Here is a 25,862-nt window from a genome sequence, read left to right on the forward strand (position 1 = left end):
ACCATCAATATTTTTTGTAAGGGCTATAATTTTAAATTGCTTATTATTTAGACTGTACCTTCACTCTGCATATGTCCTCAGGATCTGATCCAGTTGGAGAAGAAACTAGAGAATCTTCCATACTTTTTAGCCATGCAGACATCTGTGAGATGTAGTCTTCAAGCTGTTTCCGTTGGGAACTGAAGTCCATTAGATTTCCCTTAGCCTGCTCATGTAGCTTCTGGACAGTGCAGATCTTTTTGCGCAGGTCATTCTCCAACACCTAATACAATCACAGTATTTACTGAAGAAAGACCAGTTCATCTGCAGCGCTTGAGCTAATATTTGTTTGTTCAGACCCACCATAAACCAGAGTTGTATTTAGTACCTGTAGTTTAGCTGGAGTCTCTTGGTTTTGACTGCACTTCTTCAACTCTGCCACTTTACTTTGCAGGGCTTCAAGTCTCTGCTCCTTCTCGCCAAGTTCCACCTGTGGCGTTGTCGAATGAGAAAAGCATGTCACGCACAAGCTCACCTACAACAACCAAACCCAGGTAAAACAAATCCTTGCCAGTTTTCCAAGACATCATATATCTTACTGTACCTTCAACTCTGTAAGCCTTGCTGATATCTTCTGGCTGTTGTTTAGGTTGTTCAGGCTTTCATTTAGCTCAATCACACTTGTGCCAGTCCAGCTCTCAATATCATCATTGATTTTACGCACATCATCCCACAGGCCCAAACACTGGTTTAGTCGATCAATGTTGTCATCTACCCTCTCAGACACCTGGGAAATGGAATACACTTTACCATTGTTGATTAAACTGGGTGGACAGTAAACCTTAATCCACAGTAGATTAAATTTATGCTCTGTTGTACATCTTACACAGAGTATAGCTTGCAAAGCTCTCTGTTAACACATAGACACAACACAGATAGAAGTCCAGTCTTTTTCTCCGATTTAAAAAAAAAAACCCAAGTAGAGAACTTTATTGTTAACAACAAGGCATAACATTGATGCTTCAGAAATGAACTCTTAAAGTCAGGCTTACATCCAACCACTGGTCAACAAGTGTCTCCATATCCTTTTTCATCATTTGAGAGTCACACTCGGGGACCTTCTTTAGTTCAGTCACCAGCTGTTTTCCTTTGCTGGAAAACTGATCTAGTTCATGCTGCTTGGCAGCCAGATCCACCTTCACTGCTTCATGCTACAAATGAAGTAAAGACAGCAAAGTACTTAAGTAACACAATGTAGTCTTGAACCTCAATATAAGAAAAAGAATAGAAGCATAATTCCTAAAAGCGATATAAAATATATATATTTTGTTCCAACCTTGGTTAGTGACCTCCTAGTTTCCTCGTGGTCCTTCAGAACAGAGCTTATCTCAAGCAAAGGTTCAGCACTCTCAATAGTGCTGCTGAGGGAGGCTTTCAGGATTTGGTATTCTCTCATAAGCTCAGTAAGGACACTGCACTGCTCCTGTCTGTCAAACGGAAATGAGTTCGTTTCATTTTAACTGTAAATTAACTGGAAAATACAGTAAATTGAAGAAAAATGTGTTTAAAGACACTCAAACACACTTAAAAACATGTTAGAATGAAGGAATCCCCATTGCTTTTACTTCTGTACCTCTCTGCAATGAGCCTCTTGGTGTCTTCCCATGTAGTCTCTAGCAAGCTGATTTCCCTCAGTACCTCTCCAGCCAACTCTGCATCCCTCTGAGCCAGCTGGTTGCCTTTGTCCCTCAGCCACTGCTCCTCATGCTGGTGTGACTGGAGCTCATCCTCTAGCTGATTAAAGAACCGAAGTCTGACACACAGGGGGATAATATGTATAGTTATTGACTATGTTCAGTTGTCAATTTCACCACTTCACATTTGAATTACATCAGATATTGCTGGAATACTTTACCGTTGCTGTAAGCCATGCAGGCTGGGCTCTTTAAGGCTCTGACGGTCTGCTTTTTCTTCAATATCTTCCACGGCTTTCAGAAGCTGCTCTTTCCGCTGTCTAAATGAAGTCCACAGAGCCCCCAGGGCTTCTGCTTCACTCTGCTTAGTACCAAGCAAGTTCCTCACTGCATCCAGCTCAACACTAAGTGAATCCGCCAGCATGCGACATGACTTAGGAGAACCCTCATCAGCACCAATGTGAAGATGACTTTTGCATAGACTGCTGTCCAGACTGATGGCTAGAGTCTCGAGCTGACTAATGTCTGGGACAATAGTTGTCAGCTCTTGCTGCAGCTCCTCCACTCTTCCACGGTCCCAGCTCCCAGCACTTTCAACAGTCTGTCTCAGACCCCGCAAAACTCCAGTCACCACACTGTGGGTCTGCAAAAAAGCCTCGAGCCTCTCCAGGCACTCCAACTGGAGCTCGGCTATATTGTGGGCCTCCATGTAGGGCTGCAGACAGCTGTCTGCTCTGCTACGTAGGAGCTGTGCATCACCAGGCTCACAGAACTGACAGAGCTTCTCGGTTTGCTGCTCCAAACTCTCTCTCACACTGGACTGCTTCTGCAGGGCCCCCTGCATCTCCTGTAAGATGCAAGTTTTAGAGAATCAGCTGTTGCTCTGAAAGCTCAATTCCTCTGCCTATTTCCTTTTATCTTGGAGAAAAACATGTTGGTTTTGTCAGTCATAGCCTTTAAAAAAAGGCCATTGAATGTTACATTCAGTTCAATTCATATTTAATTTAAATAGCACCAAATCACAACAACAGTCGCCTCAATGTGCTTTATATTGTATGGTAAAGACCCTACAATAATACAGAGAAAACAGAGAAAACTGTTTGGCGACAGTGGGAAGGCAAAACTCCCTTTTTAACAGGAAGAAACCTCCAGAAGAACCAGGCTCAAGGAGGGGTGGCCATCTGTTTCGGGGTTGGGGGTTTACATCTAAATTTAGCAAAATTTGGGTATTTTAGAGACTTGAATTCAACTTTTTCCATAATATGTCTGAAGTACATCTAAATAGTAAATTAAGGGGAAAAAAAATCAGGTTAAATTTGGTTCAAAAGAAAAATTTTAATAGTGTTCAAGATTACACCTTGTATTTTTTTTTAAATATTTGACTGATTTGATTTCCTTTTTTTTAAATATGTATGTGTGGTTGTGACTTTAAGATCAAATAGACATACAATGTCACCCTGCGCTACACAGAAAAGGTATGCATCTTATACTTCAATAAAGACAGATAGCAGCATCAATAGATATTCAGTAAATGGAAAAGTTGGCATGGTGGTAAAATGGTCAGCAGTGTTGCCTCACAGCAAGAACAGCTTGAGTCCTTTTCTTTTGATTAACCAGAGTTAAGAGATAAAGTGATGTATTTTTGTGTCTTAAAGGGTGGCTTAACAATGTTTAGGTAAACCTGTCTTTTCAGCATGTCTTTGCCACGGGTGTATTAGGGATGCAAATGTAAGAAAAACATTTCAGTTCTTACCTTTACTTGTGTTGCAGCAGGTTGCAGTTTGCCGATATTGATTTGAGGAGATGAGTGAAGATTTGAGAGCATGTTCTCACTCCATTGGCAGAATTTAAGCAAGGCCTGGTCAAACTGCTCTACCAGTGAAAGGTGGCTCTGAAGCTCTGAGATTCTGGAGTAGAAAAAGGCTCCATGGTAACTCCACAATTTAGTTAGTGCAAGACAAGCTTTAAAATTTAATTTGCAGTCAGACTATTTCATTGTACCTTCGAGGGAGAACTTCATTTTGGACATGCAATCTCCTCTGCAGGGTTTCAAGCTCATCTTTCAGCTGACTAACTCTCTCTCCTTCTGCAGTGGGATACAATGATGTCCCCAAAGATGCCAGTTCAGCATGAGCCCTCTCAAGGGATTGAACCTCAGAGTGCAAGACCTGCAAGGAAAAAGTATTCATCCATGTTGTTACAATAATATATTATTAATTGAATTCTGTTTCATAGTTAAACTGTGTCTGTATAAATTGTACCTGCAAATCCTGTATCTCGCCGCGGAGCTTGGCTTTATCTGCTGACAGGAACGGACTTTCTGGTTTGGACGCAGATTCACTTCTCTCCAAGCAGGAAACAAAGTTTGAATGCTGCTTCTCATACCTGAAGGACATCAGAAACATTGGAATTGTAAGATTTATTTACAGAGTTGGGTGCACTTTGCTTCAAAGGGAGACACGGCTCTGTTTTGTCTATTGTCCATATCAAATGTAACTATCAGCATTTCTTAATTTTATCCTAAAGCTTTTAAAATTACTATGCTACATACAGTAATCCATACTTTTGCCAAAGGGAGAGCAGGTTTTCCAAAGTGCTCTGTTTGTCCTTTGCTTCCTGTACATGCTGGTCATAGGTGGTGTTTAGCTCTGTCACAGTCCGCTCTGCTTGCTCTTTGTCACTCAGTCGACGGGCGCCAGCCGACAGCGACAGCAAGGTTCCTCTCAGCCGTTCCAGACACTGACAGGCATCCTGGAGAATAATAACACATGGCAGTGACCAACAAAGCCTCAACCTGCACTCTAGTACCATTACTGGTATTTAAAGTTAACTCGCAAAATGAGCAATTGTAGAAAGAAATAATACCATGTGGTTTTGAAGGGCTTTGTAGGTCTCTGATGAGGAGGTGCAGGATTTGATAGGATGCTCCAGGTTTGTATACAGCTCACTAAGAGATGCTTGTACCTGACAGAAAATTAAGACCCGATTAACTCCATTAATTATTATGTCTCTAATCTTTTCTATATACCACTGTTACTGCAGCAGTATCAGTCAGTGAATATATACCTCCTCTAGGCTCATTTTGAACTTCTGCTGGTGAGAAGAGCTTTCCTCCAGCTGTCCATCAAGCTGCTGAACGCTCTCCTTCAGCTCCTCCCAGTACCTGCCGATTTGGGTCAAACGAGCCTTGATGCGAGCCGCCTCCCCCGAAGACACAAACTGAGCCAGGGCTTGGGAGTCTGTCTCCAGCTGAGAAAGAACCTCCGCTCGAGACTGAAGTCCTGCCGCAACAGCCTGAAAAAGCAAGACAATTAAACTGTAATAAAGTCCAAATAAGATCTTTATGACTCAATCAGTGTTCCTCCATCTAAAAAGAGGTCCTGCCCACAATTAAATCACCAGTAGTTACTGTTTTTTTTCAGTAAGGACTAATTAGCAAGGAAGCTCTTTGTTGGGCTAGTAGCTGTTAAACATAGTCAGACAGAATAAGGCATTCATTTTTATAATCCCAAATTAATAATAAATAGACGATGTGTGCCTTTTATTAAAAGTAATAAGTGACTAATTAATGGCAATACATGCTCGAATGTGAGTCATCAGATCACAATCTATTTCTATTGTCTCATCATTCAGATCTGATGTGTGTATCCTCAAATGTAGTAATCTTCTATCTAATGTGTATTTGATGCACATATATGATAGCCAGCATACAGTTTATAAAGATTTCTGACACCATCTTGCCATCACAATTTGGCCCCTTGTTAAAGTTGTTAGGATACTTAACCTCTGCCATTACTAAACTGTTCAAGTGTTGCCCAATATATCCTAACGGCCAATATTTTCTCTGGGGTTTTGTGCCTTAAATGCCATCTTCCAGTTTTTCAGGAAATATAAGTTTCACCCTCAAGGCAAATTTGTCAAAACTGTGACAGCTTGAGGAAGTCAGATACAAACCACAGACTTCATGAGTAGCTCTTTTTCTCATCTTATTAAAGACAGGGGGTTGCTGTGGGTGTCAACGAGAGAGACAGTCTCGATGGGCAAAGCAATATTGCACTGTTGCTTCCAATGGCCTCTTCAGACACCTTATCGATTTTAACTTTAATGTCTTGGCTTTGTGGTTATTGTTTGCTGGCTAATATTACTTGGTTTTATGGTTTTAATGGGTTGGAGCGTTATAATACACACTACTGTACCTTGACTGTGTCGATCTGTTCCTCCAGAGGCAAAGTAGAAGACTTCATTGCATCCAGCTGTTTTTCCTTTTCAGATATCCATAAGGAAAAGGCTTCAAATCCAGCTCCAAACTGATCCCACTGGTCTTTCATTTCTTCCAGATTTTTGACACTGGGGGAGTAAAAATGATAAATTATATAACTTTTAGCTGCAAGCAATGCCTGATATTCATGTTAGGTGTAAGACAGCTAAATTTACTACTGCACATGTCAGTCAGCACATTCTCAAATGCACCAATGTGTGTATGCGTATGTGTGTTTCCGAACAAAATAAAAGCTTTAATCAATGAATCTATTTTCTTACTCTTTTTTCAGCCCAGACTCTACTTTATCCACTTGTTCGCTGAGAGAGCGGGCTTGCTGTAAAAGCAGAGTCTTGTTTTTGGGGCCCAGCTGGATTTCTGCTGATCTCTTCAGCAATGTGTTCATATGTAAGGCCTTTGCTTCACATTGCTTCAGCAGCACCTGCTCACAAAATGGCAACATTTAGTATAGTTTTCTACAGTATTTATCTAACCCATACCTTTCAGTTTAAATGTTAAGAGTCAACCAAAAGATATTTTTTGGTTTTGTTTATTTGTTTGGTTTTTTAACTTAAAAAAGAAGACTTACTCTGGCCTGATCAAGTTCAACTGCCAGACTTTCTGGACTGCTGAAGTTCAGGTCTCTCTCCATTGTTGAGCGTGCTTTGTTAACAAACTCATGAACTGCTTCCTGTTGGCTGTCAAACTCCTGCCAGGCTGCCAGTGTGACCTGGGAATGACAATCGTCAAACTCATTAAGGTCAGATCAGCATTATTTTTAGATCCATTCATTGTGTTTAGTGCTGTTATCAAACCTTCATATTTAAATGTTGTTGCAAGATAATAATCATCCCCCAGTGGCAGAAAAAACACGTAAAGATCACACTAACAGAACACAATGACACGGCACTATACCAAACCTGCTCGGTATGACTATTATGTATGCAAATGACACCATAGCGTCTGCACCTATTAGCAGGGGTGATGAGTCAGCACTGCTAACACTTGACAAAAACCACACCATACAAGGCAGCAACTGCACAAACATTAAATTCATCAGTGTTTACATTACTGATTATCAGTATAACCGCTAGCATAAAAAAGGCTGAACTTAAATTTCCATTTCAACACTAACCCCTCATCTCACAAATAGCAGCACCATTAAGAATAACATATCTGACTCACTGCAGCGAGGCATCCTTAGAGCTGTAATGCTTCTCAAAGAACAGTACTCCATTAGAAAATATCAGTCAGACCTTTCAATCCTCTATACATAACATTTTCCTTTACTTACTTCATTCATTTATTTATACGCAGCAACACACATTAGCTTATATAATATATAGTATAATGTAACTGTGTCAGAGTCCTGGAGAGAGTAAACATGCAAAACAATATAAAAACACATAAAGGGGAAGCACTGTGAATAAAAGTAAGCTTAGAAATAAAAAAGGCCTCAAACTTCACAACAACAGATGCTGAACTGAGCAATACTGAGGACTACGCAAGAGTAGAGAGTCAGTTAGAGCAGAGAGAAAATGAACAATTTGACTATCATCAGAAAAAACTTCTTACGCAATAAAGTTTACTTTGACTTTGACTCACACTTTAACAAAATAATATGAGAGCAAAGCAGTGGAGCGATAATGCATGCTTCCACTTGGCAACCTTACGTGATATGATAACATTCATTACCGTAGTTACGCAGATGATACACAGATATATGTTTGATCTACTCATCTCATTAGCACTTGACATTAACAAATTGATGACTATAAACGCCTTAAAACTTAATAGAAACAAACTGGAATTTTCTTTTTTAAATTGGCCCTAAAACCAAACACGATCTGCCTTTTCATGAGTTGGGGACATCACCTGACGTAGTACAGCCACAAATTAAAAGTCTTGGGCTTTATTTTAGATTCTGGTTTGAACCATTATTGGTTCCACCATTCTTCCATCTTAGGATTATCGCCAAAGTACGAAGTTTCCTGCCATGACTCTGAAAAACACCTTCTCAGTAGACTGCAACTTATCTAGAACTATATGAAATATGAAGGTAATGAACAAAAACAAATCATTCCAGTTTTAGCAGGGCTACATTGGCTTCCAGTTTCTTACAGAGTTAATTTTACAATACTCTTACTTGCATATAAAATCCATTTTTTTACTTCCTCCTTCTCCTCCCCCAAATATTTCTTAATATGGTTTTATGGGCGTAAAACCCTTACTTATACTTATACTAGGTTATACAAATTGAATCGAATTAAATTGAATTAAATTGAATTGAATAATACAATTGCTAAATTGATCACTACACCAGGATTAAGCTCAGATCCTGGGAATAACTTTTCACACCATATGCTCATTTCACCAGAATTATTCAGAGCACAGTGTCACAAAAAGAACTTTATGACTTTAGTGGGTGAAGAAGCATGCATCAAAAACACTGTTTCATCACTTTAGCCAGTGTATCAGTGTATCAATAGCTTTCGTTGCTTTCAGATCAGTCTTAAACACTGCTCACCTCAAGGCTTTGCTCCTGTGAATCCATATTCTGTTCCATTTTGCTAAGTGTGTTCTCTAAACTCTGCAGGTCCTGCTGCAGAGTCTCCCCCAATCCTTCCTCAGCCTGGAGTTGCTGGCCTCTGGTGAAAAGGTGCTGAACATCCTTCCTCTTTAGTTTCAGGCGTTTTAATAGTTGCTATTGGGAAACATTAAAATTGTTTGGTTATCAGAGTCAAATTCAATAAGAAAATCAAGCAAAAACAAAATCCAAAGCACGGTAATGTGGAATTATTTGTTTGGTCTAAGGATACCTGATGAACAAGCAGCATCTGTTGGGCTTCTCTAGCAGTTGAGCAGTCCAGTATTTTAGTAACCTCAGCCTGAGCCTCTTTCTGCCCCTGAAGCAGGTCTTCCAGTGTAGTTTGTACCTCTTCTCTGAATTGTACACAATCCCCAACAGCCAGCACCATCTTCTCAGCCTGATTAAAGACATCAGAGAAAACGCAACGCTGTCACAAACAATACTTACGCTTGGATATTGCTATTGTCTGCTTCTGTTGGCTGGAAAATGTCAGTTTCATGATGTCAACTGTAACAATATTTAATAACTCATATCTTAGACTGTAGCTGATGAGAGATATTTTGATAAAATTCAGTGGTCTCACTTATATGGTCCACAGGCCAGAGCCATCCTGTCAAGAGCATGACTGCACAGCATGAAAATTTATATCTTAAAATTGGAGGGAAATCATTTATAATCCCAATTTTAACTGTTTTTCTGTTAAAAAGTAAAATATGACTGTGATTTAGATCTACATACGAAGTATTTGTGCCTAATTTTTGAATAAATTACTGGTTTGTTAAAGACTAGTAGGTCCAACTCAAACTGGGTTGCATGTGGCAAGTTAACTAAAATGAGTTTCACACTCTTCATACTATATCTGTATTCACAGTTTATTTTTACTGTATGGTATTTTAATTGTTTTTGGCACCTTAAGATAAAAACATGTGAGAACATCACTTACCTCTAACAGAGAAGCGAGAAGACCCTTAAAATCAGTGGAGAGCTTGCTCAGTGCACTTCCTTGCCTCTGGGCATCGCTGTCAGCACAGATTTCAATCAGTACAGCCATACGGCTTTTCAGCCAGCCAAGATTCCCCTCCTGTAGCTCTGCATCATTCCTCAGCTCCTGCACACAACAACAGAGTGTGATACGACCCGTGTGGACAAGAGTCACCTGACCCGGAGTGTTTATACAGTAACAGCTTCAGACACGACACTGAGAAGATGTGACACACCACAGAAGAAAGTGGGAAAGGAAGTAAACAGTTTGGACTTTAGGAAGAGGACTAACTCACCGTTATGGTAGCCTTCACCGTGCCATATTTATTGGGGTCATTAGCTCGATTTCTCAGCATCCTTAGTTGGCTTTCTTTAGATATAAGCCAACAGGAAAGTTCAGCGTATCTGTTTGACACCAAAAACAAATCTCATGAAAACCTTGAACAGCACTTTAAATTCATACAGAAAATGAGTACTTCTCTAAAAATATATATATATAATTAAATATCAGATGCACTATGGAAGCTGGGATAGACTCCAGCCCCCCGTGACCCTGATAAAGATAAGTGGAGGAGAATGGATGGATGGACATAATTTGGAATCTGTGATCTTTGCACCAAAAACTGAATACACTCGTAACTGCTACAACTACTGTTCTTTTTCTCAAGTGAATGAAAAAATGTTAACATGATTACATCGGGTATGCCAGGAATGTGTGGCACTGCACGGCAATGACAAACACACAGTTTTATTGCTGCAGCGCCACAAAACACGAGGTTAAATTCTAAAGTATGTGCGTATGTGACATTTACAGAAAGTGTTTACACTGAAAGAAATGAATCATAATGACTAATTTTATAACATTATTGCACCTTTTGTTGTACTCCTTCCATTTATCTTGGTGCTGCATTAGCTTCTGGTGAGTGTTCTCAATCTCCTCCCGGACCTCAGCAAAGTCCTTTCTTGCCGTCTCCAAGGTCTGGTGAGCCAGGTCACCCTCGGGGAGTTTTTGACAAAGTTCCTCCATCAGCTGCAGCCTTTTCTCACATATAGACTGTGGACCCTTTTCCCTAAAGAAGGCCTGAAGGCCATTTATATAAAGCAGAAAATGCATGTAAATCCAAGGCAAAACAAAATGCTGCTAAGCTGGGTGACAGGAAAGAGCTTCAGCTCTTGACACACTTACTGTGCGAGGCAGTGAATTGATTCACACTGAGTTAATCAATACATGTAACCAGGCCAGCCAGCCATCTACACTGTGCTTACCCTGTGCTCCTTAATGAGCCTTTCGCTCCCCATGCTAGCCAGGTGGCGGTTTTCCCTGGTCAGCTCTGCCTGGCACTCTTGCAGTGACAACATCAGCTTGCTTCTTTCCACCTCCACCTTCAGATGCAGGAGATGAAAGGGAGCATCTGTCTGTATATCCTGAAAAAGGAGAAAGACAACAGCAAAGCTGTCAGACTCTGAGCAGCACAGTTTGTTTGCACCAACTTTTTGAAAAGCTGCAGAGAGAGTTTCAGTCATTCCAGTACATTTTAAGAATTTCCTACTATCTTATAAAAGTCATATTGAGATTGAAAACATTTTAAATTAATGGATTAAACATCCTTGACACCAACCTTCCAGTGTTTATGCAGCTTTCTAACTGTTTCCTGCAGTGACTGCTGCTCCTGCTCCGGCAAAATGTCTGTCAGCTCATCACAAGCTTTCAGGAAAGTGTTCAAGACCCGCTGGTCGAGCTGTCCAAAGAACTCCTGAAAAAACCCATAACTGCTCATCATGTTTAACACTTTGCACAGACTATACTTTGTTTCATTGTTGTACATGTTACTGCACTGGGATTCAATACCGTGTATACTGTCATAAACTGATATGAACGATCTAAAACATCTGAATCTGGCAAAGTACACTCACAGTGTGTTTCTTCAGCAGCTCTTCTGGGTTGCCTCTTTCTGTCAGAAAGTTCTGTGCCATTTTAAGAACCTTCTCCAGCTCTATCCGTGACTCATCAAATCTCTTCATTAGACTGCTGTTGGCCTCCACATGTTTTCTCCACTCTGTGGACTCTTTAATCAAGTTCTAGGCACAAAACAAATCATTTTTAGTGCTAAAATAATTCAGTCACTGATTACGGTGGAGAAGACAGCAGGTCTTGATGTTTACCTGTGATGAGGTCTGCAGGTCTGCTACCCGTTTCTGCAGTAGACCCATATCCATATGCTCGAGGGTTTTACTACTGTTCATTATTTTCTGGATGGTCTGGTGGTCTTTCTCTATTACTGTCAGACACTTCTTACAGCTATGTGTGAAGGTTGCCAGTTCCTGTAGAATTAAATGACAGGTAGGGTGTTAGCTTAGGTTAGTTAGTTTAGGCTAAAACATACATAAATCTGCTCGAAATCCGAACTACTAAAATGCCTCAGTGTATTTCACAGTTACTCACCTGGCATTTCTGTTTAAAGTCTACTGGTCCCTCCGAGTCGGTGGTGCTGGTGATATGACTAGCCTTCTCCAGAGCTTGGTAGAAGCCTGTGATATTCTTCTCCATTTCCTCCAGTGGAGGTAAAAGCGATTGAGACTCCCGAAGCAGAGGCAAACATCTCTCCCGTATCTGATTGGAGGAGAGAAATGGTAATAATATTTCATCATAAGAAACTTCATTATCCTTAAGTTCAATACAGGTTATCCATCCATTATGATTTTTTAAAAAAAATGTCAGTATGTAAAAACAAAATGTTCTATTAGAGTAAAAAAGCAGTTTAGCTTTTATTTTCTTAATAAAAATGGTACATTTGATGTTGTAGGAAGTGGCAGTTCTTGATTTAATTTTAATAAACCATGGGCTAGAAAATCTAAGAGGTTAAATCTCACAGCTTGGATTTCATTTAAAGACCTCCTTTGCTCAGGAATACAAAGTAGTGCAAAAAAGCTAATAAAGTAAGTAAGATGCAGTGGTGTTAAGCAGCAGGATTTCTATTTTAATCACACATTAAAGTAAGGCCATGTAATCTATATAGACTTGTACACACGTTACTCAGCTGCTCTTTGATTGAAGCCATCACAGTCATCATCTGTGAAACTTCCTCTTGTGGAGTGTCTTTGGTTAACAGCTGAGCTGTGCGGCTTGCTGCCTTACAAGCTGCTTCCATAGCTGGCAATTTGTGCTTAATTTCCTAGAGGAAGTTGAAAAAAATTATGATATATCATATAATAGAGAATACATAAGGATTTATCTAAGTTGAGAAAGCAGATTTACCTCAACATCTTGGACAAAGGCTCTGCAATTTAGAAAAGATACTTGGATAGGAGCTGTCATCTTTTCATTGGTTGCATCCATGAACATCTTCAGTGTATTAATCCCGTCTTGGTAGTCTTGCCTCAATTTATCCACCTCATCCGCTCTTGCATACTGCAAGTGAAATAAAAGATACCACAATATTTTTGTCCAAATCGTTAAAACTTGCAGCTGTTTGGATAATAAGTACAATTCGATATTTTTTGGTGGTGAATGTGTTGTTCCAAAGTGTGTTGCATTTACATGTTTGACTTTAACAAACAGTTCCCTCCATCTCCCGTTCAGCAGCAGAAGTTGCTGCTTTAGATCCCGTGAGACCGTATCGTCACACGTCTCAATGAGAAAGTTCCCGGCATCGTTCATGTCCATGTGCTGCTGGATCCAGTGGGAGAAGTTTCTGAAAAAGTCCTGTAACAAAGAAAAATACAAAAGGCAACACAACTTTAACTGTACACTCCTTGGCCAAAGAGAAAAATATGCTTTTCTTTCTATTCATGTTTTTAAAAAATCAACATAAATTGTACAGAAAATATTGTTTTTTCTATTATCTGAATGCACTTACACGTTTGGCATTCTCTGACTGGCTGAGCATCTGCTCTGCATCCTCTAGCCAAGCCTGCAGAGCTGCCACTGTGCTGCTGTACTTCTCCCAGTTAGCGATCACCTCCTCCAGCATGCTCCGTACACTGCGCACCTCCAAAGCCAGGTTCTTCCACTGAGCTGTGGTATCACTGAGGAATTTACTCACCCCCTCTGCTTCATCAACTTAAAACAGAGAATAGAAACAGTAGTTCAGTTAAACCAAAATCTACATGGTTGCCACCTGTATACAAAGCATTTGATTATGTCCGCTGATGATTTGGCCTCATGGTTGATGCTGGTGTGTTAGGTCAGAAAAATCATGCTAAAAAAGCATTCAAATTATTGTTACTGCATGCATTATGCATGATTTCATAGTTTGGGGATTTTAAAGAGAGAGAAACGAGAAGTGCAGCCCCCTATTTGCAGACAGAAATGGCTCAGGATCAGGCAAAGTTTGGACTGTTTTTGGACTTACCTCTGTTACAGGTCTTAGACCCTGTAACGTGAAATCAACAGTAAGTCTGTTTACTAGAAGCCCAAATTAAAACACTTGCATATAGTATGCACAAATAAAAAAGCAGCTTAGAAATAAAAATGCAAAGAGACTTACTTGAACTGTCAGATTTAACATAAACCTCTGCAGCTTGCTTGAGACCTGTGAAGATTGTCTCATACTGCTCAAAAAATCTGTGGCCTTCAACGAATGTCTGAAACAGAAAGAGAAACGCTCGTTGGTTTGATGTCTTTTAAAAACCCAGACTACAATTCCTATGATTTCAACTTACAAGGTAGCTTTGCAAGAGGAGTTCAACTGAATCCCGTCGGCCGTATTTAATGATCCACGACTTGAGTTTTGATTCAGCCAACATAAGAAATGCCATCAGTCGATACTTCATTTCCCAGAATTCCAGCTTAATCAAGTGAGCGTGTGATGATGTAGACACAAAGTTGAACCTGCAAATTAAACAAATGGTCTGTTATTATTTTGAAAAGTGCAAAAAAAGAAATCATGAAACGGTAAAGAAAAATGCACTTATCCTGACAAAGATCTTACCGTTCTGCCATATCCTGGAGCTGCTCAGGTGGGACAGGTACCCCATTCACCGATCTGTCCCTGTGGATCTGCTGAAAGGTTTGCCTGTGGGACTCCAAGCTTTTCAATACCTCCTGCAAAATTAAACAAGCGCCTGTTTCTTCATACCGTCCAAAACAAAGTTAACCCCACAACACGTAAAGGCTAAAAGGTAAGCTATGCTACCTTATGCTGCTCTAGTTTTCTGTGAAGAACATTGGCTGTCTCCTCATGAGCATGTTGGATGGGAATGTCCTCTCTCAGAGCCATCTCGGCTCTGTGCAGCCAGGCGCCAATCACTCCCAGAGGCCCAGGCAGGGACTTGTCCAGATGGATGTGCCAGTCGAGCAGCTGCAATTGACACTCATTAAACAAAACCACTCTACCAAAGCAAGATCCCACCGTACAGGAGGCTATGCTGGGCATAACATTTCCACATGGTCACAAGCAATCAGGCCACAAAAGAGTGTTATGCAAGTCTAGACAAGCTGTGGAGGTCTCGAGGAGTAGACCACCCCGTGAACAAAATCGCCTCTGTTCCCATCTCCTCCCCCTCTGAACAAACCGCTTGCACCCCACTGAACTTTCATTGGCAACGAGTAAATAGATGAACCCTGACTGGTGTTTCTCAGAGCCTCCAGTGCATCAATCCAATCTTTTTAGCCAAGAAAAGGACAACAACTAAAAAAGAATGATTATTGCTAATCATCAGGTTTTATTTAATTCATGTGTGGTTAATTATCACAAATTTTCCTGCTGTCTATGTGGCCCATAATGAATTATTCATGCAGTACAATTACCCTGGTAGACACACGGTCCCAGGCCTGCTTGACCAGAGCTTGATCCACAGAGAGCTTGCCATCCTTTTGGACTGGCTGTAAGAGTGGATCTGTCTGCTTTTTCTTCATTTCATACTGGACACGGAAGTTCTTAAATGCCTAAAAAAAGGAGACACACATTGCTAAATGAGTTTTCCAAAGAAGAATGCTACAGTCCATTTGCCACACCTCACTAACCTGGTACTTGTCAGCAAGGCTTCCCTCTGTTCCTTGGGCCCGGAGCACATCTCTCTCCAGCTGATCTAAAAACACCTTTAGTTCTCTCAGCATCTTCCGCTCCTCTCTCTGTCACAATCAGCACACATACAGCTTAGATTGGGAACAGACCTAATCTCTTTCATTATAAGCAGGCCAATGGGAATCTCAAGTAAAAATGACATGCCGAACACACACAGTTAAAGATTAGACTCAAGACTCAACTTGCAAAGAGACCCACACGCAAACACAACCTCTACATTTAAGGACTAAATAGTTTTAAAAGTTAAGGTAGAAGAAAAGGGTGTACAGACAGTATCTTGTTAGAAACTCTGATTTAGTCTTTTAAGTTGAACATACCTCAAGCATTTGCTCTATATCTTGGGGACCAAACTATCCAGGAAAGCGGAGAGATGCAAATATGTGATAAAAGCATTAGAACAGCAAGGGAAAAAGAAATAAAGTGGATAGAAAATGGAACAAGATCGAGGTGGACATTCACTCCAAACAGGAAGCATGCAGCGCCGTGACCTGAACGCTCACCTGGAGCACTGGCACTGACAGCGCAAAAGTTGGAATTGAGCCAAGAAGCAGCTTAATGTGCACAAAAAATAAATTAAAGAACGAAATTAAATGAGCCCATGTTGATGGAAAACTATATTGATGATTATATTTATGCTGTGATCATGCAATGATTGCTTTATCTCACTTAAGCTTTATGTGATAAAATGACAAGAATCACATATAAGCAGACACAGCTATTCAAAACTTTTGCTCAGCAGCAGATGAAGCAACTTTCATTAAGTATGGACTGTTCTCTGTATGTCGGCAGTTTTTGGAAAAACTGTAGGCACTAAGTACAAATTTAAATGTAGTAACGTATGTAGTTACACATTCATTCTAATCCCCATTTTACCCCAAACTATCACTGCCTACATACACTTGAAAAATAAATGATAAATTTAGGGTTAGCTACCTCATCTTGCTGACCGTCAGTCTCAGAATGATGGGGGTTCGGATAGTGCTTCAGAAACTGCGCCACGTATGTCATGATGGATTTCTCGTCTGGCTTGTCTACGTCCACATCTGCAGATTAACATAAACATTGTCCACTGCACTTGTTGAAAGAATACAAAAAGAATCATATTAAAAATGGATGCAAATATATTGAGACGTTTAATAATCCTGTCAGTATTAAAGGTAAAATGTGCTATGATGAGGAGGATATCTGACATAGTCATTACTTTTGGTATTAAGTCAGTATGGCACATAAATACTTTGTGTCCTTAGGATAACTCTCCCAAGGCCTGCCGGCTAATTATACATGTCTTTTTCATTTCCATCCTTGACCTGATGTTTCTAGAAAACGGGGTCAAGCTCCTGTAAAAGCAAAGGCATTTCAATGTGTAGCTGCAATAAAGCATCACGACTCTGCTACAGAAGACAGGACTGCAGAGCTGCTGCAGACTGCTTCTACACAGACTGAAACTCAGAGCTACAGATAGCACAGAATATTAATCCTCTGTAAGGTGGTATTTTCCACCACACAACTTAGCAGCACAATTTCCTGTGCTAAAACACTAGCAAACATACACTCAACAGTTAAGCATGCATGCTCAATACCACTTTGCATGAATAGCCTGCAACTCTGGAATAATTAATGCGAGCTGTTGAAAAGGTCAAGGACACCTTCTGGATCCAGCAGACGGGGAATGCCCAACTCGTTTTCTGCGAGTGAAAAGGCCTCCTCCAAATTCTCCCTGTTGCTTCTTCGCCGTACCACCTCCATGTCCACCAGGTCAGGTCTGATGGCGTGCACCACTGACTGGAATGCAACGCCATCACGCCAACTGGGACCAAAGTCCTTCACCTCAATTCCAAAATTCCTTAAAAAAGAAAAATGTGAAAATGTTCATTTTGCAGACTTTGCATACACGAACCTTTCCGATATGATATATATCATGATGATGATTTTTAAAGTGACATACTTGGCTGCTGTACACTGCACCCATTGGAGCAGTGCCTTCTTGGCATTGCCCTTAAATTTGTTGACCACCTTTCTCTTCATTGGAGGGCTTCCTGTTCCAGAGCTGGTAATACTCTCCACAGAAGAGTTGCTGTTGGATAGAGCCTGAAGGGCTGGCAGGTTACTGGTTAGCTCTTCAATCTAGTTGAGAGAAAAGAAGAGAAAACAAGGAGAACATGGCAGCATGTCTTGAGATTTCCCTGCATCTGTAATTTTTAACATCACCTTTAAGCTGCTTGACTTACATACTTTGTCCTTTGTAAAGGTTAGACAGCATAAAGATTAGCAATACATTAAATGTTGACCATAAAAAATGATCAGAGGGTGTTACTTGCAGGAGAGCAACTCACCTTGGAGAGAGACAATGTAATAAAACTTTTGGGATTTAAAGAGAGATTAAGTATTACCTGGAAGTACAGGATAATAGTCCATATCAACCCAAGGACAATTGATGGTCGGCCATCTGCGATGTCAGTTGCATGAATGTTAACAAGTTTGATCTGAAACAAAAGCCAAGCGAAAGGTTATTATGAGAGTTAAGTCATATTCAGGCAGTCTAGAAGTGAGACGTTCAACCCAAAGGAACCCTTTCAGTTACACAGTCCAAAGAAATCTGCAAGCTTTTTTTGTTCAAAGTCATCAAAGCCACGTCTTTGATGCAGTTAAGTATTGTCACTGGCAGAAGGCACAAACAGCCACAATGAAGAGTCAACCAGATGAACAAAAGAAAAGTATTCAACTAAAGGTTAAAGCGAAAGCAGATGCAACACAGCGTTTCAAACCCTGCATTGAAGAACTGCTACAATTTGTCATGTTCGCATCTCTGCTTTTGGAATTTAGGGAGCCAAACATACCAGTAATCAGTGGTGTAGTCAAAATGCTTTAAACACACATCAGTAGAAAAGCTTAATGGCTACATTTATAGAAAACAAATGATTGTATCCAAGCATTGCATAGTCTACATCGTGCATCAAAAGAAAAGGATGCATACAGCATATGATCACACAGGGCGTTTACTGGCGACTGACCGGTGATCCTCGATACACAGACTGAAGCCACACGTGATGGGAGAGAGATCACAACAATAGAAGTCTCAGTCCTGAGGGAACTCCAATGAAAGTGGGACACAGGCTTCAACAGAGCCAAGAGATTTAGAGATGGCTTATGTAATCAAGAAGTCCCGTTTCCTGCTTCTCTAAACGTAGTGCATTTTCTACCGACAGCTACCTCATGCATACTAACCAAATAGCCAATCAAAAGCTTTTTCTCGGGGGTTATTAGCCATACCTTGACTTCTTGAAGACATGTCACATATTTCAAGTATTATATTCAGTTGTGGAAGAAAAATACTTGACAAAATTTACTGTGAAAGGTCAAATTGTCATTATGACTGCATGCTTACCTTCCTGCCTTCGAGGAATTTGAGTGCAGTGCCGATGTTGGAAACCCAGTGGATCCTCTTCAGCTGGCGGCCTTGCTCACGAGGCTTAAGACAGAAAGGACAGAAAGTCAAAATTTAGCTAGCTCATTAAAGTTAAGGATATCTTCATCCAACCATCTGCCATCTAATTTGTAAAATTCAGATTCAGATAACTTTATTAATCCCACAAAAGCTGTGTTTGTTTGCAGCTACCCCTGACTCACTGTAACACACAGGGAGTGGTCTGTGAGAATTAGCAGGACTTTTCGTATATAAATTAACAGCAGAGTGCCAAAGTTGCTTTGAGAAAAAAAAATACAATCCCAAGCTTTAAAGCATGAGTTAGAACCAATCATATCTGTCTATATTAAAATCTTGGCTGATCTAATACGACCAAAGCGGTAAGTGAAATCCTCAAACACTGTTCACCATGAAAAGAGTGAATGACTCATTTGCCAACCAACAGCTTTACAGATGACATGGAAGTCTGTATCAAGACAGGTCTAATCAGAACTTGCAAAACAGAATCTGGGTCAGCGCGTGTGTGTGTGTTTCTGTATTTCTGTGTCAGGAGAGAGTGAAATAGCGGCACTGTAGTACTAACAGCTCCTCACAGCGGGGAGGCTGAGATCAAAATTAAGTCCTTGTACAGTAATCCACGACTAAATGTTTACCTTTTCAATGAAACTTAGTTGTCTAAGTTTACAGTATAGTATATACTACTAGATTTGCTTGTTGCTTTAAACACAGGACAAAATAAATCATTACGTAGGTTTTGCTAGCATCTTCATTTAACAGAATAGAACATTAACATTAAAACCCCACATACTGTATGGTCCTGTAAAATCCTAAGTACACGCTTAGTGGTTCCATATTAATTACAAGGTAAGTAGCAGTCAATTGCTGCTAATCAAATCCACTTTATTAACTGATTATCAGCAAGTGTGACCACCCCAGTAAAAGCACATATTTTGGCAGGTTGCAGGTCTGGAGCATTCAGATGCGTGTTAATACAATGTCAAGGAGGAAAACATTAATAACTACATAAGAGAAGCAATTGTTGCTGAACATTAGTCTGAGAAGGGTTATAAGGCTATTTTGAAGCAATTTGAAGTCCATCATTACACAATGAGAAAGTTTTTTTGCAAGTGGAAAACATGCAGAACTTCCCAGAAGTGGACTTCCCTGCAAATTCAGCCCAAGGTCAAACCATGCAATCCTCGGAGAAATCCCAGAACATCCAAGAGCTACAACTCAGAATCTACAGGCCCAATTCAAGAAAGACTAAACAAATAAGGCTTGTTCAGAATGGTTGTCAGACGAGAACATGGCAGCACAGGTTAGGTTTGAAAAGTTGGATCTGAACAACCTAAAAGACTTTTAGAATAATGTTCTTTACACAAACGAGACCAAAGTGAAGAGTTCTGCCCACAATCACATAAAAACAAACACAGTATTTAATTTTGAAGTACAGTGGCCATGAACTCCTCTGTATTTTAGAGTCAAATGTGAAACCATCTGTCCAACAGCTATAGCTTTACCGAAAATGGGTTCCATCATAGGACAATGATCTCAAGCATATCTGCGAATCTACAACTTGAATGGCTTAAAAATAAAAGCATCAAGGTGTTGCACTGGTCCTGACCTCAAGGTGACTAAAATGCTGTGGTGGTACCTTCAGACAGAATGTCTGCAACCCTCACTGAACTGAAGCAGGATTAAAAGAATGGGCCAAAATGTTCTCACAACAAAGTGAGAGATGATAAAATCATAGAGAAAGCAATCAAAGTTATCGCTGCTAAAGGTGTTACAAGGCACTGCATCATGGAGCGCAATTAGTTTTTCACAGGACTGTAAATTGAAAGTCCTGTGCAATCTTTCTTTTTCACATGAATGTAAATTCATATAATTTATGCCTAGATCCTGAAAAAAAATAAATACTTACAAGTCTTTGGCCAGACAGGACCTCAAGCAGTGCCAAGAGCTTCACCCCATCTTTGATGTCCTCAAACAGGTCATTTACCTCCAGTGGTGGTTTATGCTGAAGGAGAGAAGACGGTTTTAATGTGCAGAAGCAAAAATGTCATGAAAATCTGCAGTAATTAGAAGCTAAACCATTACACTATGAAGTCTGGCATATCGAAGGATACCAGCACATTACAGCAAAGAGGAGAAACCAAAGGCTGTTTGTGAGAAACAAGCTTGTTAGCAACAACTACACAGCCTCCCTGCAGCTGAAAAGATGGTGCCTTTTCCTCAGCAGTGGCTTGGTGCCCAGTCCTGAGGCGATGGTACTCATTTAACCCTAACCGGTTACTGTCTCCTGATAACATATCCACACTTTTACAGAACTGCAGATTCTCCAACATGAATGACAGCGTTATGACGTACTGTTTTACACGTTCAGCACAGAATAAATAACCAGAACACATGTTTATTTATTCAGCACAGTGAAGCTGTAATTAAAAGCAAAGCTCACCATGGGAATTCTTTATTTGGCACTGTATACGGGCCATTTCACAACTCAACATATTCCATGACAGGATGCTGTTGGCTGCCTATTTGGGGCAAAGCAGCATGAAGAAGCAAGCTACTGTCTTGTTACTGGTTGCATGTACTGTTTTGTCTTTTTGTCACAAAACAACATTAGATAATCTCTTATTGTGCTCAGCTCTGTATGATCTAAATGAAAAATCTCAGTAAATGCCCAGACAGTATAACACTGCGTGGGATCACCATTTGGGTTTTTCCTGTGATTTTTCACCTCTTTATACAACCTAATTAAAATGCACATTGTTCCTTCAACACTGCAGCTTAATATCCACATTGAAGTATGAGACCCAATTTTAGGAATGTAAGTTTAAAGAGTTTTATCTATATGTCGTGATCTATTCTATTTCTGTTAGATAAAAAGAAAAAGCAGCCCTTCAGCATAAAGCAGCCTTTGTAGTTTGGAAAATCGCACGTACCCTGGAAACTTAAAAATTACTGCGCTATCAGCAAACGCTTAGCAGTGGAAAAACAGTGAGAATCACTGGAAAGTTGCTTAGTAACACAATATCAGAGGAAATGGGCACAAAGGCTGAACGGAAGTGTGACAACTCGAGGAAGTTCAAACTTTGATAAACTTTGTTCAACACTCATCTATAAAAAGCTAATTTAATTCAAAGCGATTCTTAAATATTTATACACGAGTGCACCAAATCTTTATGTAGAATTTTTTCATGACAGCAAAAAAAAAAATTGAGAAGAAAAGTCGCCACTGTTAATTCTTCTGGTAAATCAGGCGGTTGCTCAGGAGCTGCTTGCAGTGCAAACCTGACTGTGTGAAATGGCTTTCATGATGTGGCTTATGCTACATTAGTCCTATTGGTATGCGCAGTGTGTGAGCTTGAGCGCAGTGCATGAATAATGATGAATAGACCAACAGCGCGTCCCAACTCTGGCCCACCACATTACTCAGATTCTTCTAAAGTTTTAGAAGCCAAGCTTTGAACTATCGTGGGCAGATCAGGCTCAACAAAAGGCCCCCTCTAAACCAAATCCTTTGCCAGATCCCAGACTGAAAACAAGCAGCGTTGCCCCATGCTACACATTTTGCTGTGTCATCTGCAGTTACATAAAGATTCCCAGCTAGTTATTTATATTTTGAGTAATTTCTGGTATGCAGTACATCAACGGACGCAATCTAATTTAGCTCCTGACGCATTCCAGTCCCACTGTGATGCAATACAGCATGTGGGCATGTGTTATTGTTGTGCATTAGGCCCTTGTAATTTACATGCATGAACCTTATAAGCAGACGACGGCCTGCAGGGAACAGTCCTCACCCTCTTGCTCTCCATCTGCACACTGCATCACTGTCCCTGCCAATCCTCTCCGCAAACACACACACACGCCGACGCACACACAGAGTACATGAATAGCCGAACACCAACACACATACTTACGCACTCTTAAACAGAAGACACACAAACGCTAAAAAAACTACAAACACATAGCTCAAACGCCAGTTTTTAGTTAATCCTTAAATCCATTTCACTTTGACTATAAATATTCCAAGTTTGATTCTTTAAAACTGAACTGATCTTTGCCTGATCTAACCTGAAGAATCACAGGTTTGTATGTATGTGGAGTTTGTCCCTTCCCCTTCATTAGACCAATTGTAAAACAACAGCCCAGTCTCATTAAACAGGATTTTGTTTTGAGTGCTTAAGCATCTTGGTAAACGATGTCATTATTTACAGCTAACTGGATAAATTCATTTGTCTTGTGCAGTGTTATAAAGGCTGGTGTTGTCACGTGGCAAAAATCATTTCCTTTTACAGATCTGACAGGTCAGCAGCTTGAAAATAGAAGCTACATAAATATGACAAGTTTGACAGGTTGCTTTAAGTGAGTTTGATCAGCCTGTAAATTACATTTCCGATAGTTTATAAGTGATTTAGGTTAGTTAAGTAAAGAAAGCAGTGAACTGCATGGATGGAAACTCACACTTACCTTGGCTAAATGAGAATTGATCCATTTTGTGAAGGTTCTCTTCTGCACTGCCTCTTGCTCATCTGGAAATTAAAGGAACATAGTCCATGTCAACACATGATCGCTAAATCGCATGCTCCGATACATTATGCTCCAACGTTAGGCTCACCAGAAGAACTGGTGATATTTATAGTGAACAAACCACCAGATGAAACGAACACACATAGTAAACTACTAAAAAAAAATCATAAAACACATAAAATAATAATCTCGCTTAAACTTTTGTGACTTGAAACCATTTTTGGACTTCCACGGTCAGAATAATATTTTGTCATAACTTACACTATATAATGTCTGGTAGCATTGGAGCACTCCTGCACCGTGTATGTCCGCATGCATAATTTGTGGACTATTTAGATGTGTGCGGTTGATTACCAGGTCTAGTATAAAGGATCCTCCTGGGAAGTGCGCTCCAAAGGAGGTCACACCAGGAGATTAGAGGATGAGTAGAGAGGCAGTTTCTCACCCCGCAAACCCTGCATGTCCAGCGTTAACATGTGTGATTGTTTAGGTCACCCTCAGCCTCTCTTGTGGCCTATTAATATATTCATTCCAAATCCCTCATGCATTATTCAGGATGTGTAATAAAAACAACACATTTCTTTGCTTTGGCTGTTGACACGGTGAGAAGTGATTTCTAACACTCTGTCAAACATACCAGTTGGCTAATGCTGCATGCCACACAGAGTGGCCATTTTCAAATATCCACCCTTGGAGATATAGACAGTGGTCACGTGTTTAAGGAGGCATTGCGAACACTATAGAGGGAGCAAAGATATCAAGTTAACCCACAGGCAAATGCTTCATCACTGATGCACTAGGGATGCCCACTGAAGCATAGCAAGTACATACAGATGTGAACATGCAAGGATGCAACACTGAGCTGTGTTTGGGCAGCAGGCTAACTAGTTTTCAAAGCAGGGATTCACCTACAAAGCATTAGGATATATTATGCCCCATATTAGCCACATACGACCACACAGACAAGAGATGATGCCCTACTTACCACGAAGATACTGAAAAAATCCAGTCACCAGATTTAAAGAAGTCTTCCTGACAGATACATCCTTATAGTGAGCCATTCTACACCCCACTCTCCGGCTCTCGCCCTGTGCATTTCATGAGTTCCAGTGTGCATATATGTGTGCGTGAGAAAATAAAATCCAGAGTGGAAAAACTGACACAAAAACACCCAGATGTCCTTGCACCCTTTTTCCAGCAGGAAGCAAAACAGATCTGGCTGTCTGGTTTCCCAGTGAAAGCAAAAGAGCTGCTGGAGGCTGTGATGAATACGTCCCCTCCTCCCTGACACCCTCAACCTGACACACACACACACTCACACAAGCACACACACATACACACGCGCACACAAACGGCAAAGCAGAAAACCCTAACAGAAAGGGTGATTTACAATCCCATCCTTTCTTCTTCCTGTGTTTTTCCCATCCAGAGGAGCCATGCCTGTGTGGATGTGCACAGCCCCCGCTCTACTGCCTCGCTGTATCATCGTACCATCTGAGGCTGGAGGGAGCTCAGCTTGAAGCATGGCTCCACCAATCAGCATGCGGGAGGCGGTGATGTCACAGCCCTGGATGCATTATCCCGATTTAAGCTTGGTTTGTGTGTGTGTGTGTGTGTGTGTGTGTGTGTGTGTGTGTGTGTGTGTGTGTGTGTGTGTGTGTGTGTGTGTGTGCGTTTGGCTGTATTTGCCTCTTAGATTTGCCTAATCCTCTATGAGACTGACACATTTAAAAGCATTAAAAAGCCAAGACAAACTAAAACTAAAACTTCAACAAGTTACTTTCTTCACAGCACAAATAAATAAATTACATTTAGGTTTATTTATTAAAGAGCAAAATTAGACTTCTTCACAAAGCTCTCTATGCTACAACTAATCTTAATAATTAATGCAGTCTAGTGAGTGATGTCTACCACCTGCTCTCTCAGTGTCAATGCTATTGTGACGTCAAAGCAGACACACCCACGCCGGGATCCCCTTTGTACAAAAAGAAGCATGTTAAAGCTCTCAAGCGTGCCCGTATTGTTCTATTAAGACCTCGAAGAACCCCCTCAGCTCTGACCAGTCTGACTACCACTCAACTCTCCTGTATATAACATACAACAGTTACTAAGTATGGCACATGATACCTTCTCAGCTCCTGCAGAAAAATCCCTTTATTCTTTCAAGACCACCAGCATGCTAAAAGCCTCTCTGATATGTTAAAAATAGGCCTGAGGTTGCCGTTCTATTATTATCGCTCTATAGACTGCTGGTGAAACTGGCCCAGAAAAGCTATTTGGGTGAAAATGTTTTTCTGTTTTTTATCTAAACATCAAAAGGTTATCGGTACTCTTAAAATGACGCGTAAAGCTGCCCATACTGAGAACAATA

The 25,862-nt window shown here is 40.5% G+C and overlaps 1 protein-coding gene across 1 annotated transcript in view; it reads right to left on the bottom strand.

Annotated features, from left to right (window-relative positions):
* The window catches only part of syne1b (spectrin repeat containing, nuclear envelope 1b), a 68,236-nt gene extending 43,292 nt beyond the window's left edge, over positions 1 to 24,944 (bottom strand). The window contains exons 1-47 of the mRNA XM_085257378.1: positions 24,477 to 24,944; positions 23,432 to 23,493; positions 20,877 to 20,972; positions 18,914 to 18,997; positions 18,540 to 18,560; positions 17,919 to 18,011; positions 17,474 to 17,652; positions 17,175 to 17,371; positions 16,462 to 16,571; positions 15,846 to 15,878; positions 15,468 to 15,575; positions 15,252 to 15,389; positions 14,638 to 14,802; positions 14,434 to 14,546; positions 14,165 to 14,333; positions 13,990 to 14,086; positions 13,855 to 13,875; positions 13,360 to 13,562; positions 13,041 to 13,205; positions 12,759 to 12,911; positions 12,532 to 12,675; positions 11,946 to 12,113; positions 11,666 to 11,824; positions 11,417 to 11,581; positions 11,122 to 11,256; positions 10,769 to 10,927; positions 10,375 to 10,583; positions 9,799 to 9,907; positions 9,465 to 9,629; positions 8,751 to 8,918; positions 8,459 to 8,635; positions 6,521 to 6,661; positions 6,213 to 6,373; positions 5,870 to 6,020; positions 4,740 to 4,967; positions 4,539 to 4,637; positions 4,237 to 4,424; positions 3,935 to 4,058; positions 3,675 to 3,841; positions 3,427 to 3,580; positions 1,895 to 2,520; positions 1,613 to 1,792; positions 1,316 to 1,466; positions 1,032 to 1,190; positions 584 to 766; positions 368 to 469; positions 59 to 262 (exon numbers count right to left, since the gene is read on the bottom strand). Of these exons, the coding sequence (XP_085113504.1) occupies positions 59 to 262; positions 368 to 469; positions 584 to 766; positions 1,032 to 1,190; positions 1,316 to 1,466; positions 1,613 to 1,792; positions 1,895 to 2,520; positions 3,427 to 3,580; positions 3,675 to 3,841; positions 3,935 to 4,058; positions 4,237 to 4,424; positions 4,539 to 4,637; positions 4,740 to 4,967; positions 5,870 to 6,020; positions 6,213 to 6,373; positions 6,521 to 6,661; positions 8,459 to 8,635; positions 8,751 to 8,918; positions 9,465 to 9,629; positions 9,799 to 9,907; positions 10,375 to 10,583; positions 10,769 to 10,927; positions 11,122 to 11,256; positions 11,417 to 11,581; positions 11,666 to 11,824; positions 11,946 to 12,113; positions 12,532 to 12,675; positions 12,759 to 12,911; positions 13,041 to 13,205; positions 13,360 to 13,562; positions 13,855 to 13,875; positions 13,990 to 14,086; positions 14,165 to 14,333; positions 14,434 to 14,546; positions 14,638 to 14,802; positions 15,252 to 15,389; positions 15,468 to 15,575; positions 15,846 to 15,878; positions 16,462 to 16,571; positions 17,175 to 17,371; positions 17,474 to 17,652; positions 17,919 to 18,011; positions 18,540 to 18,560; positions 18,914 to 18,997; positions 20,877 to 20,972; positions 23,432 to 23,493; positions 24,477 to 24,552 (7,059 nt within the window). The 5' untranslated portion in view covers positions 24,553 to 24,944. The remainder of the gene's footprint in view (positions 1 to 58; positions 263 to 367; positions 470 to 583; positions 767 to 1,031; positions 1,191 to 1,315; positions 1,467 to 1,612; positions 1,793 to 1,894; positions 2,521 to 3,426; positions 3,581 to 3,674; positions 3,842 to 3,934; positions 4,059 to 4,236; positions 4,425 to 4,538; positions 4,638 to 4,739; positions 4,968 to 5,869; positions 6,021 to 6,212; positions 6,374 to 6,520; positions 6,662 to 8,458; positions 8,636 to 8,750; positions 8,919 to 9,464; positions 9,630 to 9,798; positions 9,908 to 10,374; positions 10,584 to 10,768; positions 10,928 to 11,121; positions 11,257 to 11,416; positions 11,582 to 11,665; positions 11,825 to 11,945; positions 12,114 to 12,531; positions 12,676 to 12,758; positions 12,912 to 13,040; positions 13,206 to 13,359; positions 13,563 to 13,854; positions 13,876 to 13,989; positions 14,087 to 14,164; positions 14,334 to 14,433; positions 14,547 to 14,637; positions 14,803 to 15,251; positions 15,390 to 15,467; positions 15,576 to 15,845; positions 15,879 to 16,461; positions 16,572 to 17,174; positions 17,372 to 17,473; positions 17,653 to 17,918; positions 18,012 to 18,539; positions 18,561 to 18,913; positions 18,998 to 20,876; positions 20,973 to 23,431; positions 23,494 to 24,476) is intronic.
* Between the last annotated feature and the right edge of the window lie 918 nt (positions 24,945 to 25,862).

Source organism: Mchenga conophoros, linkage group LG19, assembly GCF_057382185.1.
Source record: "Mchenga conophoros isolate Kocher_MC1m ecotype Shallow Benthic linkage group LG19, M_conophoros_male_GT1.1, whole genome shotgun sequence".
In the NCBI taxonomy this organism is placed as follows: Eukaryota; Metazoa; Chordata; class Actinopteri; order Cichliformes; family Cichlidae; genus Mchenga; species Mchenga conophoros.